Source organism: Python bivittatus, unplaced genomic scaffold (assembly GCF_059951505.1).
Source record: "Python bivittatus isolate LINGU-HERP-01145 unplaced genomic scaffold, Pbiv_v1 ctg000590_np1212, whole genome shotgun sequence".
NCBI lineage: Eukaryota > Metazoa > Chordata > Lepidosauria > Squamata > Pythonidae > Python > Python bivittatus.
Window position 1 is genome coordinate 18174338 of NW_028277086.1, and position 17379 is coordinate 18191716.

The following is a 17379-nucleotide window of genomic DNA, read 5'->3' on the forward strand; positions in this document are numbered from 1 at the left end:
AGGAGAGAAATTCAAGCAAATTACTGCCTGAGATGGCTTGAAAAGTTATCTTCCAGGTGCTTGGTACAGCAAAACTGAGTCATAGGAAAATCAGACTGGAATATGGAATCATGTCTGGACATATGTGGGCATATCAATTGTTTAGAGCAGCCTTTCTCCACCTTTTTACCTAGAGCAGTGTTGTCCAAACTTGGCCACTTTAAGATGAGTGGACTTCAACTCCCAGAATGCTGGCTGGGGGATTCTGGGAGTTGAAGTCCACTCATTTTAAAGTGGCCAAGTTTGGACAACACTGACCTACAGGAACCCTTGAATATTTTTCAGGTCTCAGGGAACCCCTGCATAAAAATTGCAAAAAATAACAGAAACTTTACAATGCAATTTTCTTCTAACCTACACAATCCACATTTTACAGTATTTACAGTAACAGCAAAGCAGCAGGCCAGCAGCTGAGTTGTGGCATGTGAAAATTCTTATCTTTGTTAGCACTAGCATTATACGACATGCAAAGTTTTAAAAATTATGTGTTTTGACCTTAATCAAATTAACACAGAAATAAAAATAAATTCAAAGGGAAGGTACACTGCAGAGTCTGTTAGTTTTTAGAGATGCTACTGAGGGCATAGTGCATACTGAGTTGGAAACATGATCTTCCAATTAAATGGGAATTATTCCTCAGTGAGGGTCCATCTTATGTCCTGCTTCATTCTTCATGTCCTGCTTGCCACAGCACAATTTTGAGGTATGTGTCTTCCTGATGTCACTTCTATCTTAACCCTAGCCTGCTGCCTAGAAAGCCTTCAGTGTTTAATTGTATTGGTGTGGAGGTAGTGTTTTCCTTCCTCACACAAAACTTGCTATTCAGACAATCTGGGATACCTTGGGCATGAGCCCAGGGATGATCAGGGGCTAGGAACTGCCCATGTTCTTCTGAATGTGGAAATCCACTAAGGAAAAGCCCTCTTTCTGTCTGGGACTGGAAAAGGGCCCTGCATGATCATTTTGCCTTCAGTGGCAAGAGTGATGGACACCTGGCTCCTGCAGCTCATTTCTTTTGGGAGAGGGTTGACATGATGCTGGAGAGAATCCACACCCTGACCTACATTCAGGGGAACAATTGGTGGTTGATTTTCCTGCTGGCTGGTGATACTCAGTGGGAGGAGAGAGTATGATAAGGAATTCACTAATCACTGCCTTGAAACTACTCTGTGTTATATTCTATCAAGGGAGAACACTGCTCAGTCTCATTGCTGAGGCATTCTAAAATTGGGCTGGAGGGGGCAATGCAACTGATGTTGACATACTTTCTCCCCAATTCAAGAAGGTGAGGAAAGAACATTACAGTCACATTTAGTTTTACTGTATGACCCAGAACTGTAACATTGCGAAAAGGAGAAAAAATCCCTTATCTCTACCCATATTTTCCATACTAGTACAATTTAGTTCTCTAAACTGGGATAAAATGAGAACTGGTGTTTATACAGCTTTTTTGCAACAAGATGAGAACTGTTGTGTTGTAGATGCTACATGATACTATCTGTTGATGTTGAAGAAAGGTGATTTTATGGATTTGGCCTGTGTTGCAGTTTCTTTCCTGGAATTGTTGTCTCCCTGAGATGGTTCCAATTTTGCTAATGTGATTTGTGTTCTTCAACCTCAACTGCCAGTTGTGTGGCAATTAGCTATAGCACAGTGTTTTCATCCAATTGCAAATAATTACAAATGCCTATGGGACTTGTAGGAGAGTGATGTAGTTTGAAAGCATAAAATAGGGCCATTCAAGCAAACCACTCTCATATTTACACACTGCTTGTCATAATGTGCAGTATTGCACCAATGTTCTTAATGACAGAACTATAATCACAAAAATATCCCACCTAAAATTATCTCATGAAACTGATTGGGCAACTCTTTCTAGAAGACAAGGATGGGAAATGAATATTAAGAATGCATGCATACATATCTGAAATTTACCTCTAAGTTTCCACAAAGCAAGCATTAATAATATACAGTAAGGTAGCTTCAATGAGGTATGACCATATTGAGCTTTACCACTTAGGATACTTTTAGATAATAGCCAGGCTAACTCAGAATTGGATCACTCTGTGATAGCCTTTTCTAACCCAGCATTCTTTCAGCTAAAAATTCTGGGAGTTGCTCTCTCAATACTTCTGGAGGGCACCAGGCTGGGAAGGTTGTTCTATGAGATCAAACAGTAGAGTAAGAGATGTGTCTTCCTTCAACTTCATATCATCTGAAATGAGAAATTGAAGGATGAGTCAGTTTAAATGACAAGCATGCAACAAAGTTAATACAGAGGTAGATCAAGGTCTCTTGACATTAGCTTTCACAATCTTGAAACCATTCTATTTGTGAATGGCATTGGTTGCCCCCATCTTGTAAGTGGTTGTAAAATTATTCCCAGTGATCTTGATAATTTCTTTAGAACTCAGGTGCTGTTTTGAAGTATCTTGGTGAAAAGTGTTACTGCTGGTGTTGCTGTTTTCAATTGCATCTTTTTTTTTCATGTGTAAGTCTCTCTAGATGCCTATACTTCCCAGTCTGAGAAAGCCCAATGAGGAGAAAATCTTTTGTCATCCTAAAACCTTAGGATTTAACTGAACTATGAAAAACCAGAGAGGTTTCTTGACCCTGGAAAGAAGATTCTACATTGAGAGCTCAATCCCTTTGCCACCTTGTAGTACAACACCATCACATGTCAGTTTTGAGAATTTCACCCAAATATATCTCCTCTTTTGTTAAATCAGAATTGGGAGGACAAAATGCAAATATTTTTGTATAGGGGTAGTAGGGATATCTTTTCACATCTTGAAGTACCAATCAATGAAGGACACACATCTACAAGTCTCTTATGTCCAAAGCTGTCCAACCATACCACTGATCTTTTTTGTGGACATTGGCTGAAATAGCACTAACTCAAGCTGTAATTCTGATTCTTACCTCAGAGGTCACACAGGTATCATCAAAGGATACTTTTGTGGATGGCAAGTAAGCTTCTGTAACAGTAATGTCCTCTAGTTCAGTGTTGAAATGTTCAGATTCCTTGATGATGCTGTAGTTGAGGGCCACACTGTAGTTGGCAGGTTTCTCCAGCTGTTTCTGTTGGCACTTACAGAGTTTTTTGAAGGCTGCTCGAAACTTTTGGGACATGAGATTGTAAATAACAGGGTTGATGGCACTATTAAGGTAAATGCAGATCCTACAGAACAGCAGGAACCACTGTTCTTGGAAAGGTTGAGGCAGGAAGGAGTTAATGACCACCAAGGTTCTGTAGGGCATCCACAAAAAGGCAAATAGGATTACAACCACAGCCAGCATCTTGGTAACCTATGGGAAGTGAATGGACATATCTGATGAGCAAAAATGGAGTAACATGAATCTTCTTAATAATCTAATGCAAGGACAGAGAACGATTGTTTTACACAACTCCATCAATCTGACCATCACCATAATGGATGGGACAGATGGGAGTAGAGTCCTATAATATCTGGAGGGCTACCAGTTCCTCATACCAGGATAATGGATGTCATTTGAATTATTTAAACTCTGAATCATCATCATCATCATCATCATCATCATCATCATCATCATCATCTTGTTTGGACATTGATTTGTAGAGTTTTGTAAGCTGATTTGAAAATTTTAACTGAAGGGTGACATATAAATCTGCCGAAAACCTTTCATGACATTGAGATAATGAAAAATAGGAATCATTTCAGGACTCACAAAAACTTCTTCCCACCTTTGTGTGTTCAGTGAATTAACTGGACATTCTTCCTCCCTCTCTCTGTCTTCTTCTTCTTGACATTAGATTTTCTCTCAAAATCTTTTCTCCCAAGAAAGCTAAAAACAAAACCTACATTAACTTAGTGGAGACTGAATAGTTCATACCTTGAGCCATGTAAATCTTGCATAATGGCTCTAGATACAACCATAGTATAGTGTAGCGTTTCTCAACTTTGGCAACTTGAAAATGTGTGAACTTCAACACCCAGAATTCCCCAGCCAGCCTTGCTGGCTGGGGAATTCTGGGAGTTGGAGTCCACACATTCTGGGAGTTGGAGTCCACACACTCAAGCTGCCAAGGTTGAGAAGCACTGGTATAGCGTGTGGAGTAAAAGCAAAACCCTCATCCAGTAGCACATCCAGTTGATAAACTGCTAGCACTTCCCTTCAGATAATATTGAGTAATTGTTTCCTCTTCTCAGATTTGTCTCAGAAAATGAGGGAAGAAGTGGGAATAGAGAGGAAGGTTAGAACTGGAGAATGCTACTGTCTGAATGCCTTGTAAAATTCTAAGAATTAGACAGGGCAATTAACCATAAAAGCATCATCTGGAAGGATTGTAAGGGAAGCATGTATAAGGGAAGTGACAAACATCTGCCAGAGACCTTTTCATTCAGATGGCCATCCTGACCAAGAGGTTGGACTTAATGGTTGAAATGGCTCTTTCCAACTCTGATTCTAGAAGTCTAAGAACCTGTGAAATATTTTTTCAGAAAGATGGCTGAATACTGAACAGCATTTGGAACTTGATCCCCAAAAAGTCCCCAAAAGAGCATGAGAGAGGGTAAAGATAGCATCTATCTACAGCACCTTAAGTCAGCCATACCTTTATTTATTTGTTAACGATATCTTGCCCTGCCATTTTGTTAGTGTAAACACTCAAGGCAGCTTACAACTTTTTAAAAAAATATACAAAATATAAAGCACAAGAATAAAACTGATGCTATTAAAATAAAAACTGAGCACTAACATCTGTTTCATTATAGCAATTAACAAATAACAGCTCGGAAAAAAGGCAACTTTACTCTTTTCCTGAAAAGTGATGGTCAAAAACACCACCTTGGGGAGAGCAAACCATAGAATGACACAGTGGAGAAGTCCTCCTCATGTGAACCAGAAAGCTGGGCTCTACCAGCATCTTCAGAAACCTCTCCCTTGTTGATATAAGTAACAGGGCAGATTCATAGTGGGAGAAACAGTTCTTAAGTTAGTCAGGTCTTAAGCCATTTAGGCCTCTAAGGGTCAAAACTAGTACCTTAACTTGTGTTATTTAGGCAACTGGTAGCCAATACAGCTCTTTCAATACAGGTATCATGTGATCTCTGTTCTTTTTACTTATTAAAAGCCATAGTGGCACATTTCGTACAAGGGCAATTTCTGGACGCTTTTCAAAGAAGTTTCATATAAAAGGTGTTGCAATAATCATACTGAGTTGTAAGCAAGGAATAGATAACTGTTGCTGAGTCCAACCTGTTCAGGAAGAGTGGAAGTTGCTTCTTTGGATGATAGCATACTGATGACTTCCCATCCCAAAGTAATGAATGAATTCCCCTAGTGTTTTTTTGTAGATGTTAGACTAGGGGACAAGATAGAATCTTGTGGGGCACCATTGGTCAACCACTGTTGCATTGAACAGTAGTCTCCTGCAAAACCTTTTGGGCATGTGTCAACAGGAGGGACCAGAACTACAGCAAAAGAATGTTCAAAAATGTTCACCATGCAGCAGAAAGATACTATTGTATTAAAAGTCCCCAAGAAGTCCAGAAGAACTTGTAGGATAATTTCCAGCCCCTGTTCTAGTTTCCAGCATTGATCATCCACCGAGGTGAACTAAGCAGACTCATGTGCTAGGAAAAGTCTGCTTTAAGGTGTTGCACATCGATGCTAAATTTGTCTTCTTGCACACTCCAAAATATCTTTAGAAATCAAATTGGAAATGCTTCATAGCCTCAATAAGCACTATTTCGATACACCAAAAAATATCATCTAATGAAGAGTTTTTCTTTTCCTTTGCTACTTTAGTATACAGTATTGAAGTCATCTATTTCAATCTTGGTGGTAGCATCTGGCTGATCTTAAAAAAAAAAAAATAAGCAAACCTGGCTACTGCTTGTATGGGAGACCACCAGGAAATTTCAGGGCTGTTGATATAAAATGCCTACTTATATTCTCTGTATAATAACTTTATTCTTTACGTATATGCTATTGCCACTCTTTATTCTGTTCTCTATGCTCTTCTGTTACATTGTCTCTGAATCCCACCATGCTGTTTTTCCTTTTCTATAAGCCTAGTGGTTAAGGCTCTGGACTAGAAATGGGGAGAGCTGAGTTTTAGTCCTGCCTTGGGGATAGAAGCCACCTGGGTGACTTTAGGCCAATCCCTCTCTCTTAGCCCTGGAAAAAAGTCAATGGCAAACCACTTCAGAAAATATTGTCAAGAAAACTCTATAGACTTCTCCAGGCAATCACCAGAAGTCAAGACTGACTCAAAGACATAAAAACACCAAAGCATTTTATTACGGCCACTCTCCAGAATTCGACAAGTTAACAGCAGATGAAACAGAATAAAACAGTATAGTTATAGCAAGACACACTCAATGCAATCACAGTATGTCCGGTTTTACAAACAGTATAGCAAAATTTAGCCACTTTCAGCCACAAACTGGACCACACTGTTCTGATAATAGTGACTGTAGATAAAATATATCAGAATTCCCTGGGTACTTTGTTAAATAAGGAGTGTTAAGATGGGCCCTTTCATCCTTATAAAAATGCAGTATAACATGGGCTCTGGATTCAATAGACCTTTCTCTACAATGTCATAGGTCTTAAGGTCTACCTACCTACCTACCTACATCACTGACCCTCAAGGACTGCTGTAGGGAGGACATTAAAGTGTGCTGAGTACTCTTTGGAGTTTAGGGACAGTTACATAGTATAAATATCTCACTGGCCTAAAGAAAGGGGTCTAGCTACTTAGGAAGATGTTCCTGGGTATGTTAAGTTGATCCAATTGGGCTGCTCAATTTCAGGCACATTGCTCATTGCAATCAAATTCTATGGATGCATTTATATATTCACCAGGCACTGAGATGGACTTGAGAGATTCTTTACCTTTTAATTTTTTCATGGTGAAGTCAAGGAGCAGATGAGCATTTAACAATTCTCCCTTTTTCAAGAACATATTACCCAATCACCTTTGAAATGTGGATTTTTACATATCTTAATGAGCATCAATATTTCATCAGGTGAATGATAGTATTATCTCCATTGTCATTACCTTTCTAGAACAGGTAATAGAACTCTTTTTCAAAAAGAACAGAGCCCTCCTGCTTTTGGCTCCATAGGGGTGTTTTATGAACACAGTCCCAGTCAGCTATCAAGTCAGCTGTGATGAGTCAGACCTTCAAAGAAAAGCCAATGGTATAATTGCATATGGAATCTACTTTTGCACATTTGAGACTCAGGCTTCACCAGTCAGGTAGCACCAACCAATTTTAAGCAATTTAACCATCTCTGTGTTGACAGTGAATCCTCTGCTGAAGAACAGTTCAGAGAATAAGTAAAAATCTGTTTAATCTGATGCAGAACTCAGTGATCCTTGATCTTACTGCACTTAATTAAGAATGCTCCATTTCATCAGGGGAAAAAAAAAAAGGACTGACCATTAATATAAGAGCACTATGAGGCTATTACAGTTAGTGCTATTACTGTGAAATAATGACAGAGAAAAGATGAAAAGGGTCGAGGGAACCTACCTTGGGCAGAGATGTGCTCTCTAGTCTATAGAAATCAATCCCACAAGTACTTACTATAAATCAAGGATGCACAACTTGTGCGGGGTGGGGGGCAGAGGCCAGCCCATGATACAGGCAGGTTGAAGACAAAAACTAAACACGATTTATATAATTCCAAATTCAGTTCAAATAATGCAATATCATTAATATGATGACTTATAGACTTATTTCCCCTTTCAGTTGCTGTCAGAAGATGTAGAGGGAGAGATGCATGCTGGTGAGGCTGGTTGGAATACAGAGCATGTCAGGACCTGTTTAAATCCATTTGGCCTTACCTTCATTGTTGGATGTGAATTACTAATCCAGCTGGATAGGGAGAAAGCCGGACCAATTTCAGAAATAGGAGATTTAAAATAGGGTAAAAGGCTGGTGAGAACACTGGACTAGGGGAAAATTTGGGATTGTTGTACAGCTTGAAGCTGTAGGGCATCTGGCAGGAAGAATCTGTTCTTTCTTTGAGTTTGAGAAGCAAACCAGCCCAGAATTAGGAAGAATATGGAATGGTTGAGGTGTCTTATCAGAGCAGTGTTTCTCAACCTCAGCAACTTTAAGATGTATGGACTTCAACTCCCAGAATTCCCCAGCCAGCATATGTAGCTGGGGAATTTTGGGAGTTGAAGTCCACCATCTTAAAGAGGCCAAGGTTGAGAAACACTGTACTAGAGCCTAGAAGGTCAAATAGAAGGGAGACTAGTGACGGAATGCAGTTGGGTTAGAGAGGGAAAGAGAGGCCAAGGTTGCTGCAATGCCACCAATCAGTTTGGCTTATTGTCTGAAAGTCCTGGGCTTTCATAAACACATGGCTGTTCAAAGAAGCAAAGCCAGAATCATACCCCATGAATGAATGTGGATACCCCTCCTTGTAAAACAAAACCCAACATCTCTTAAGCATATGGTTTTTGAAAAATTAGTTGTTCTCCTTATAAATGAGGCTGGATGAAAGCATCTTCACAGTTCCCCTGCCCTTTGAGGGAGCTAGCAAAGTCACAACCACATTCAAAATTACAATTACTTAGCAACATTTGGAGGGGAACTCCAGAGGGTAGCAGAAAGTTACGGGTTGGCTACCTCTAACTTATGTAGAGGAAGCCAAACATCAACAATGCTTAGAAAGCTAGTGGTTGAAGCAGTACCACTTTCCTATAAGTTCCTAAAGGAAATAATTTGGGTTCAGAATCCTGGTGCCCAAGGCAAAAAGGTTATTGTGATCTATAGATGATGGTTTAAACTAAATGATGTGCACCTTACACATCATTCTGCTTCTAATTTTATTTATTTAGTTGCTAACTCATGGTGAACTGATCTGCATTGGGACCATCATGCTAAGTGAGTGAGTGAGAGAGAGAGAGAGAGAGAGAGAGAGAGAGAGAGAGAGAATGCTTGTCAGGCAACTGACAGACCATACACTCACAGTCTAATATTCTCTGTTTTAGGTCTTTCTATTAGGGAACACCTAAACATTGTTCTCATGGGTTTTAAGATATCTCATTTCTTCCTTCCCTTCCTTTTGCACAGCCGACCTTTATTAATCCTAATAAAGGAAATTGAAAAAAAAAATGAAGTGTTTTGAACTCATCTGTTTCAACCATCATTCTAGATGATGATTCCATCTGTGCAGGTCTGTAGCTTCATTAAAAGCACTCAGATATTCAATCATCAAGAGGTCTTTTTGGCAAGAAAACATTTTGTTAGGGTCCTTGTTAAGAAAGCTCTTAATAGTCTGAGTTAGGGCTGATACTTGAAAAGAGGGCCCTTTTCATGGTTTTCTTTTTTACTCCTGTTAAGGGACCTTCTTTATATTACAATCAATCTTTGAAAATATTCCAATGAGCATAATATTCCCAATTAGCTAAGTGCTATAATTGCTACTCTGAATTATGGTTGCTAAAAAAAAGGGTTAATCCTCTTTACTAATGAAATGATTCAGTAGAAGACAAACACTCCACTGATTTAAGAAGGTTTTGTTTGGCTTGGCCCCCTCTATGGACTTTACATTATAAACTATCCAAAGTTGGGCTTCAGAAAAATTCTGGATGAGCATCTCAGCACTCATCAACAGGATACCTGAATTTTTGCAACATATGTCTTGTTTTTTACTATTGTAGGAAAAATTTAGACCAGCGGTGCTACTGATAGGCAGCTTCTGGTCTGATGGTCCCCATGCCCAGCTGGGTTAAAGCAATGCTGATCACAGCCAGATGCTTTATTGCTGGAAATGGGCATGACTCTCACCAGGGTTGTCTGCAGAATGTGGTCAAAGAAGTCAAGGTGGCAGCTACAACAGTGTGATGGAATCCTAGATGTGTGTATTTTAGGTCCCAGAATGCTTAGCCAGGACAAGCTATAAGGAAGACCACTGGGAGTTGAAGTGCACAGAGCAGGAGTGTGCCCTGGTTCAGGAATTCTGACTTCCAGCAATATAATGCATCTTTTTGATAAAAGTACAGCTGCTCCTCTGTTGACCAAAACAGGCCCACCAGCTGGAATGCTCAGAAGCATTTGCAGAAGTGCAAACCATTTTTACAGAAAAAAAAAAAACCCTTTCATGAGGGCAACCATCCCCCCTCCAGAAATGATCCACCTGAATCCACAGAATAATCATGGAGTGAAAAGAATCTGTTGGACAGAGGAAGGGAAGACTGAGGCCGGGGGCTGGAATAGGGTATCACAGAAGAGAATATGGCTGGCTTACTGTATATCTTAACAGGATTATTCCATGTTACAACAATTTAACACATGAGTATTAATAATCAGTGTGCCAGGACAGCAACATAAAGCACAGTGCTTTCTTGGCCTCCAGTCTGCTAAAGGAGTTCTCTCATTTTTAAAATTATTTTTGAAAGGAGGCCTTGAAGTTTTTAGAGGAACTTGATTGCGGCCACGTCAGGTGAACATAAGGCCTCCTGTGTTCTCTCTACAGCTGACATGAGGCAAAACTCACGTACCCAGGATATGTGATATGCAATTACACGGATACTGATGCTGGAAAAAAGCGGGCATTTCAGGTGCTTCTGAGGGACTTAAATGCCCTTTGGTTTTGATACCACTTTTCCAGTGCTGAACCAATTGGTTGTCACACCCCAGCCAAGGGTATGTATTTTGTCTATATTTCAAACTTGAGAGTGCTCTGCTGTAGTGTAAAGCCATTAGCTTCCCACCTTGGTTTTCCCCCACCTCCTTGCCCCCCTTACCCTCTGTGCCTTTTGAGTTCTGTAGCAGCAAATCCACACTGTGCGTCTGATGAGAGGAGCTGCTAATAATAAATATCTAATGAATAATAAATTCATTAACTCATTTATTAACTTTTATTTTAAAATATTTATTTTATTTAAAAATAAAATATTTTATTTTATTTATTAATTTATGATTAATTTGTTTATAATAATTTATTAACCCTAATAAAAGCCCATTAGTCTTGAAGGCACTACCAGGTTGTTGTTTTTTTCCTACTTTGTATCTTATCATTTGCTTCCCCAACTGCTTCCCCAACTGCTGAATCAGTGTATTAACAAAGATTTTGAGACACCAAATCAATAGCAGATGCTTCGGGCCCTCGATAAAGATATTGTTTGTTTGTTTGTTTAACGTGTGTCCCACTGGCATCAAATGATGCTTGGCATATATTAGTACATTGTGGGACTTCTTCACAGAAGGCTTTCCTCTGCCCAAAGGATGTCAGAGGACAGTCCTGTGATCAAACATGACTTCTGTTTCAGCCACAATTTCGTCCAGCTTAATTTCCAAAATTCCTTGCCAGAAAGAAGTACAGATCTCTGGCAAGAGATCTAGACCCATAGAGGTCTAGATCCATTATCATGGGAGGAAAAGAGAGGAAGAAAGAGAAGTAGAGAGGGAAGATGTCAACAAGAGAAAGGAGGGTGTTAGAAAGAGAGAGAAAGTTATCAGAGAAAGAATATTTAGCCTCACCCTCTTCTGGGCCAAGTCTTAAAGCCCAAATGACATATGCAACCTCTACAACCCCTGATTGAAAACAAGGTGGCCCAACATTGCTCTGTTTGAAAATCCATCCAGGTCAAGTTTGGTTTAACAATAATGAGAAGGAAAAAAGAGATGCCCATCGCAAATTAGCACCAAGTCAGCAGACCGAGCGGGCACTTTCGTTGCTTGGTTGTAGTCTTCCCCACTATGATGCAAGAGTGTGCAGACTTTGTCAAGAACAACACCTAAAGCAATTTGAAGAGAGCAGGTAGAAACATAAACACTTCTCTTACAGGAGAAGAAAACTTTCCAAAATTTGGAGAATACTATTCCACCTAGCATTCGTTTTGGAATCAAGTATTTTCACTACTGATAGTCCATCCAACATCTAAGAAAAATGGTTAATCCTCAGTGGTTATTATACATCTACCAATCTCACAGAAGGCTCAAGAGATACCCATCTCTTCCTTTAATGAAACAACAATATGTATCTAATTAAGCATAAGAAAAGCTCATGAATCAGGAAGACAGAAATAACAAGGGGTAGCACATCTCCAATTTCTTTTGCACTACCACTGTCAACATAATCAGACCATCATGAAATGGGTTCCAACATAACTTCAGTGTGGAATTCACATTGAACATGGCTCTGGCTAGTGAAACTTTAATCTGCCAGTTTTCAGATGACATCCTACCAGATTATTACATTACAACTTTATTGATTTTCATCTCAGCTAATGCAACAATTCCAAATGTGAAAGCCTTTCTCAAATGAAACAACACTGAACAGGTTTAATCTGATGAAAGGATCCTATCTAGAAATAAATAGGGGAAACTCAAAGATTCATAAATACCCCAACTTTATTAATGTAAAGTTAATAAATAAAAATTGGCAGTGTAAAGTTGAACTTTTCAGTTTTGGTACAGAACAGCCATGAATAAAAAGAAGTTTGCTATATTTACATTTTAATGAGGGAGAAGGGATATTCCATATTTTAAATAGTATCTTCAGGCATTTTAATTTAAATGATGATTTGCCATTAATAATGGAAAACTCAAATTGGCATTGTGTAAAATTAGAAAATATGAATGTAGGGTGTAAGCCTTTAAGTAAAATAGTATTTTTAGAAAAGATCTGTGGCCCTTAAAGCAGGTAACTGATAGATTTACTCAAAATTTACTCAAGACATGGAAGTCACATATGGAACTTCTAATGCTGAATATACAGTATCTCCTCTCACTTCTGTATTATGCTGTACTGGTTCATCCTCAATTTTTAATAGTGGCATGATAAAATAATAAGTTGGCTGGAAAGAGAATGGGCTAAATCATATACAAGATTTGTACTTTATTGATGCAGCCTAAGATTTCCTTCCTTCCTTCCTTCCTTCCTTCCTTCCTTCCTTCCTTCCTTCCTTCCTTCCTTCCTTCCTTCCTTCCTTCCTTCCTTCCTTCCTTCCTGGTTTACACTGTTGGCTCACATTCAGCTTGTGATCCACCAAGAGATGTTTTCTCATGTACTGCTGCATAGTATGATCTTCGCTCCCCCCATCCTATACTCATGCCTTTTATTTTTCCTGCTCAGATGGAGGACTTTGCATTTGTTCCTGTGGAAATTCATCTTGCTGGTTTTAGCCCAATATTTCCATTTGTCAAGATCTTGAATCTTGAAGCTGTCCTTTAGGTGTTTGCAATCCCCCCATCTTTGTGCTGTCTTAATAATCAATAAATCTTCCAATTCCTCATCTATAAATCTTTTTTTATTGAGTCATGCAATTCAGTAGACACATCTGTATTTTGCAAAATGCAGAAAAGTGCTCACATCAGTCAAGCCCAAATACTGCTAAAATCAGCTCTCATTTCTCATCTCTACTAGTTTCAATGAACGTGTAATATAAGCTCCTCAGTTGTATATTTGAAATGTTTCCTCCTTCTTTATCAGGAAGGAATAAAGGAATAACTCAGTAAAGGACCAAATGAAATGTCCAGAGAGGCAACCAGCTTATGCTGAGGACCAAGACAAATTTGGCTTCTCAAGTGTAAAAAGAGGCAGAAATTTATTCATTTATTAGACAGCTATCCTTTTACAACTCAAGGCAGCATGCTCTTGCCTCCTATTTTACCCCCAACAGCATCACTGCAATGTGGGTTTGGCTGAGAGACAATGACTGACCTAAAGTCACCCAGCCAGCTTCCAGCCAGGGGAAGACTAGGACTCACAGCACCTTAACTACTGTACCAAACTGGCTGATATTAAAATGGGTTTTTGAGTAATCATCTTCTTCTTCTTCTTCTTCTTCTTCTTCTTCTTCTTCTTCTTCTTCTTCTTCTTCTTCTTCTTCTTCTTCTTCTTCCTCTTCCTCTTCCTCTTCCTCTTCCTCTTCCTCCTCCTCCTCCTCCTCCTCCTTCTTCTTCTTTCAAGAATTTTTTAACAAAGTAAAAACCATAAAATAAAATAAAGATAATAAAGAAAAATAGTAAATAGTGAAAAAAGAAAGTAGAAATAGAAAAGGAAAAGGAAAAGAAGAAAAGGAAAAGGAAGATTATAAAGAAGCGGCTTCTGATCTTCTTGACAGTGGTTATAAATATATTTATATTTTGTCCCGTCTCTCTAAAGTTACATTATAATTTCCTTCTTTCCATAAGCTACCCTTTCTAATCTTCAAACCCATAAATCACAAGTTCATTTTTCTCTTTTTTTTTCAGCAAAAAGTCCACAACGGTTTCCAGTCACCGGTAAATGCAGTTGTTGATCTTTTTCTAATCAAACAAATTAATTTTGCCATCTCTGCTTGTTCTGTCCGCTTCACCAACCATTCCTCCATTGTGGGTATTTCAAAGTTTTTCCATTTTTGCTCATATAATAGTCTCGCAGCAGTAATCATATATAAAAATAATCTTGGCTCTTTTCTAATTGGCTGTCCATTAATCCCAGCAAGAAAAGTTCTGGTTTCAAATGAATGTTGATCTTTAAAATTCCTTGTAACATTATATGTATTTGAACCCAGAAATGTCTGGCTTTTTGCTTCTTCTATCACCAATATCCTGTTTGTTTGTTTGTTTGTTTGTTTGTTTGCTAACAGGCCACTTTTTAGGCTCTTTTGACATAGCCCTTACAGAGTCCAAACAGTTTTAAAATAAATTTTTTAAAACCCCCAAACAAATCACCTATCATATCATAGCAGCATAATGTTGTTAAAAATATAGGCCTGTTAAAATCAAAGCAGGATTAAAAAAAAAAAAGATTAAAAAGCTGATCTCAAAGAGAAAAGTAGGTTAGAACTGATTAGTACATGGGTGGGAGCTCACCAGCAAACTGTAGACTTAATTGGGAAGCTAAAAAAGTAATGCAATGCCAAACCACTTTCAGATTCTTGCATGGAAAAGTTAGGGATGGACCCATGAAATGTCCTCAAGTCAATGCAAAGGAAACTTGACTCTCACCTTCAGATGGTGAGAACCCATTCTTCTGAGCAGGAAAGCTGCTGGAGAGCATGACAGATGTTGAGCGGATGGTGATGGAATTCCTAACAAACCTCCTGCCCACTGCTGGTGGAAAGGACAGCAGTAACCAGAGCCCTACCAGGCGTATTGCAGTGACACCTCATCTATGATGGACAGTTCTGACTTACCCTGTGGTCCATCTAATAACAGCCACTGCTATTTTAAACCTCCTTAATTTGAACTTGGAACAAGGAAAACTTAAAAAAAAAAATCCTCACACCAACCAACCAAGTATAAGTAAGCTTTCCTAATTCACTTTAAAATGTGTAGAGCTGAGGCCATGTATGATTTGCAGAGCAGAAAGTTCCATAATTTAGCAGGCCTATCACTGAAAGGGTTCTGTTTTGTATTATATAAATTCTGAGTGTTAGGGATACCAACTGGCCTATCAGCTGACTCAAATAGCCAAATCTGTTAACTAGATTTTTTTAAATTCTCATTTCAAGAAGAGATGACTAGGCATCTCCTATCTTGGATACTGTCTCTAATCATTTTTTTTTAAAGCAGTTTATAGGCATAAAGAGACTATCTAATATTAAAATTCAGAAGAAGAGAATGAAAGCCTAACATGTGTTCCAAAATGTGTTTGTCTAGCCAGAAGTAATATTGTGGTAAGGTGAGATAATAGGGATTTGTTTTTTGTTTCGCTAAAATCCTGGAGCAGAATGTGGGGAAAATGTGTCATTAACGTTTGTAGTACAACCGACTAACAGTATCCATTGGAACAGATTGGACACACTGGGCTGGGTGGAGCATCCTGGAGGACCCAAGGCCAATGTAATCTTAATTATATGAAGCAGGGAGTTTGACAGAGACTTCCAGAAACATAGGACAATGCATCTTAGGGAAAATCCTGCAAAAAGGAATAGTTTACTGCAGGAATGTGAATGAATTATACTCAGATTTATGAACTTGCCACACCGTAGAATATTAATGAAAGGAAAAGGAAGAAGAACAGGATCAAGAGGAAAGAAGAAGTCCTCCACACCTATTGGAAGTTTTGCTTTACCTGTTAAATAAGATGTCTCTTAAATAGAGTCTTTCTGTTAAAACAGTTTATGTGTTAATAGTTTCCCCTGAAGCCTCCATGAGCAGATATCAGACATGAGAAAAATAAGACAAGGAATAAGTTCAACTGGAAATAGGGTTATTCAGAGGGACTTGTTATGTGCAAGTGTTTAAAACATTAAACTAAACTTACAAGTTTTAAAAAATAAATATTAAAAAAAAAGTTTAAATTGTTAGCAGTGGAAATCCTAGGTCAAATCTCTACTCAGCTATCAAGTTCAGTGAATATGTTTTGGCCAATGATTTTGGTCTACTTAGCCTAGTCTTTCTCCCACGGTTGTCGGAAGAACAAGGTAGAGATGAGAACTACCTTGACTTCCTTGAAAGTAAGATTGGATATGTGTATGCTAAACAAATAAAATCAACCTTCTCCTTTGCAGAATACATTTCTTTTTTTTTCTTTTTCTTTCTAAACCCATGATTAAACAACTTGCTTATTGAACATTTATGAACAGTTTTTGAACCTGTTTTTTTTCCAGGAAAGAAAGCCTAGAGAGATTCATTTCCACTTGCTAAATTCATTAAAGATAGCTTCAGAGCCATTAAAGAATCTTCATGAACATGCTCAATTATTTATCATCATGTCCCAGTAACACAGCGATGGCTGACATCCACCATCAGTGCCAGTGGGAACAGATTTATGTGGTCCCAGAAGAGCAGTACTTAACAGGTGTGCTAGAATCCATTATTTTTAGTCAAAAAGAGATCTTTATTTAAGAAGCCTGTGCCTATAAAGTTATTATTGAAGATGCTACACAGTTTTCAAAAACCTTACACAATTACCCTTACAGTGGGACACTTCAAAAGCTTGCAGAAGAGAAATATACGTTGCAAAAAGGCCACAAGCAAAACACATCTTTAAAAAGGAATATCAGAAAAAAATCATATGAAGAAAACTTAAGAATTAACATTTATAATAATATATTGTTGATTTGCTTGGGATGAGCCAACCATTTATTTTATGATTATTTTTGTACTTCCTTCAGAAGTTCCAGATTGATCAGAGTAGCACTATTGGGAAAGTAGTTGCTGCTATCTTCTCAGACAGAACCATACAAATAGCAATTTTATTTTTATTTAGTGGGACTTAACAACTATTGGGGAGAGATGATTGAGGCTAACAAGAGTTAACCATCTTTCCTGTCAATGCTAATGCATGATCTTATCACTTTTCAGAAGAAAAGAGGAAGAGGAAAAAGGAACCTCAGCCAGCAAATGTTTGAAACATCCTCCTGCATACCCATTTCCTCTCTTAATCTAGCTT

At 38.4% G+C, this 17379-nt stretch overlaps 1 protein-coding gene across 1 annotated transcript in view; it reads right to left on the minus strand.

Annotated features, from left to right (window-relative positions):
* Window positions 1-249: 249 nt before the first annotated feature.
* TRHR (thyrotropin releasing hormone receptor) overlaps window positions 250-17379 on the minus strand; it is a 48167-nt gene continuing 31037 nt past the window's right edge. The window contains exons 4-5 of the mRNA XM_025163705.2: window positions 2962-3348; window positions 250-2254 (exon numbers count right to left, since the gene is read on the minus strand). Of these exons, the coding sequence (XP_025019473.1) occupies window positions 2246-2254; window positions 2962-3348 (396 nt within the window). The 3' untranslated portion in view covers window positions 250-2245. The remainder of the gene's footprint in view (window positions 2255-2961; window positions 3349-17379) is intronic.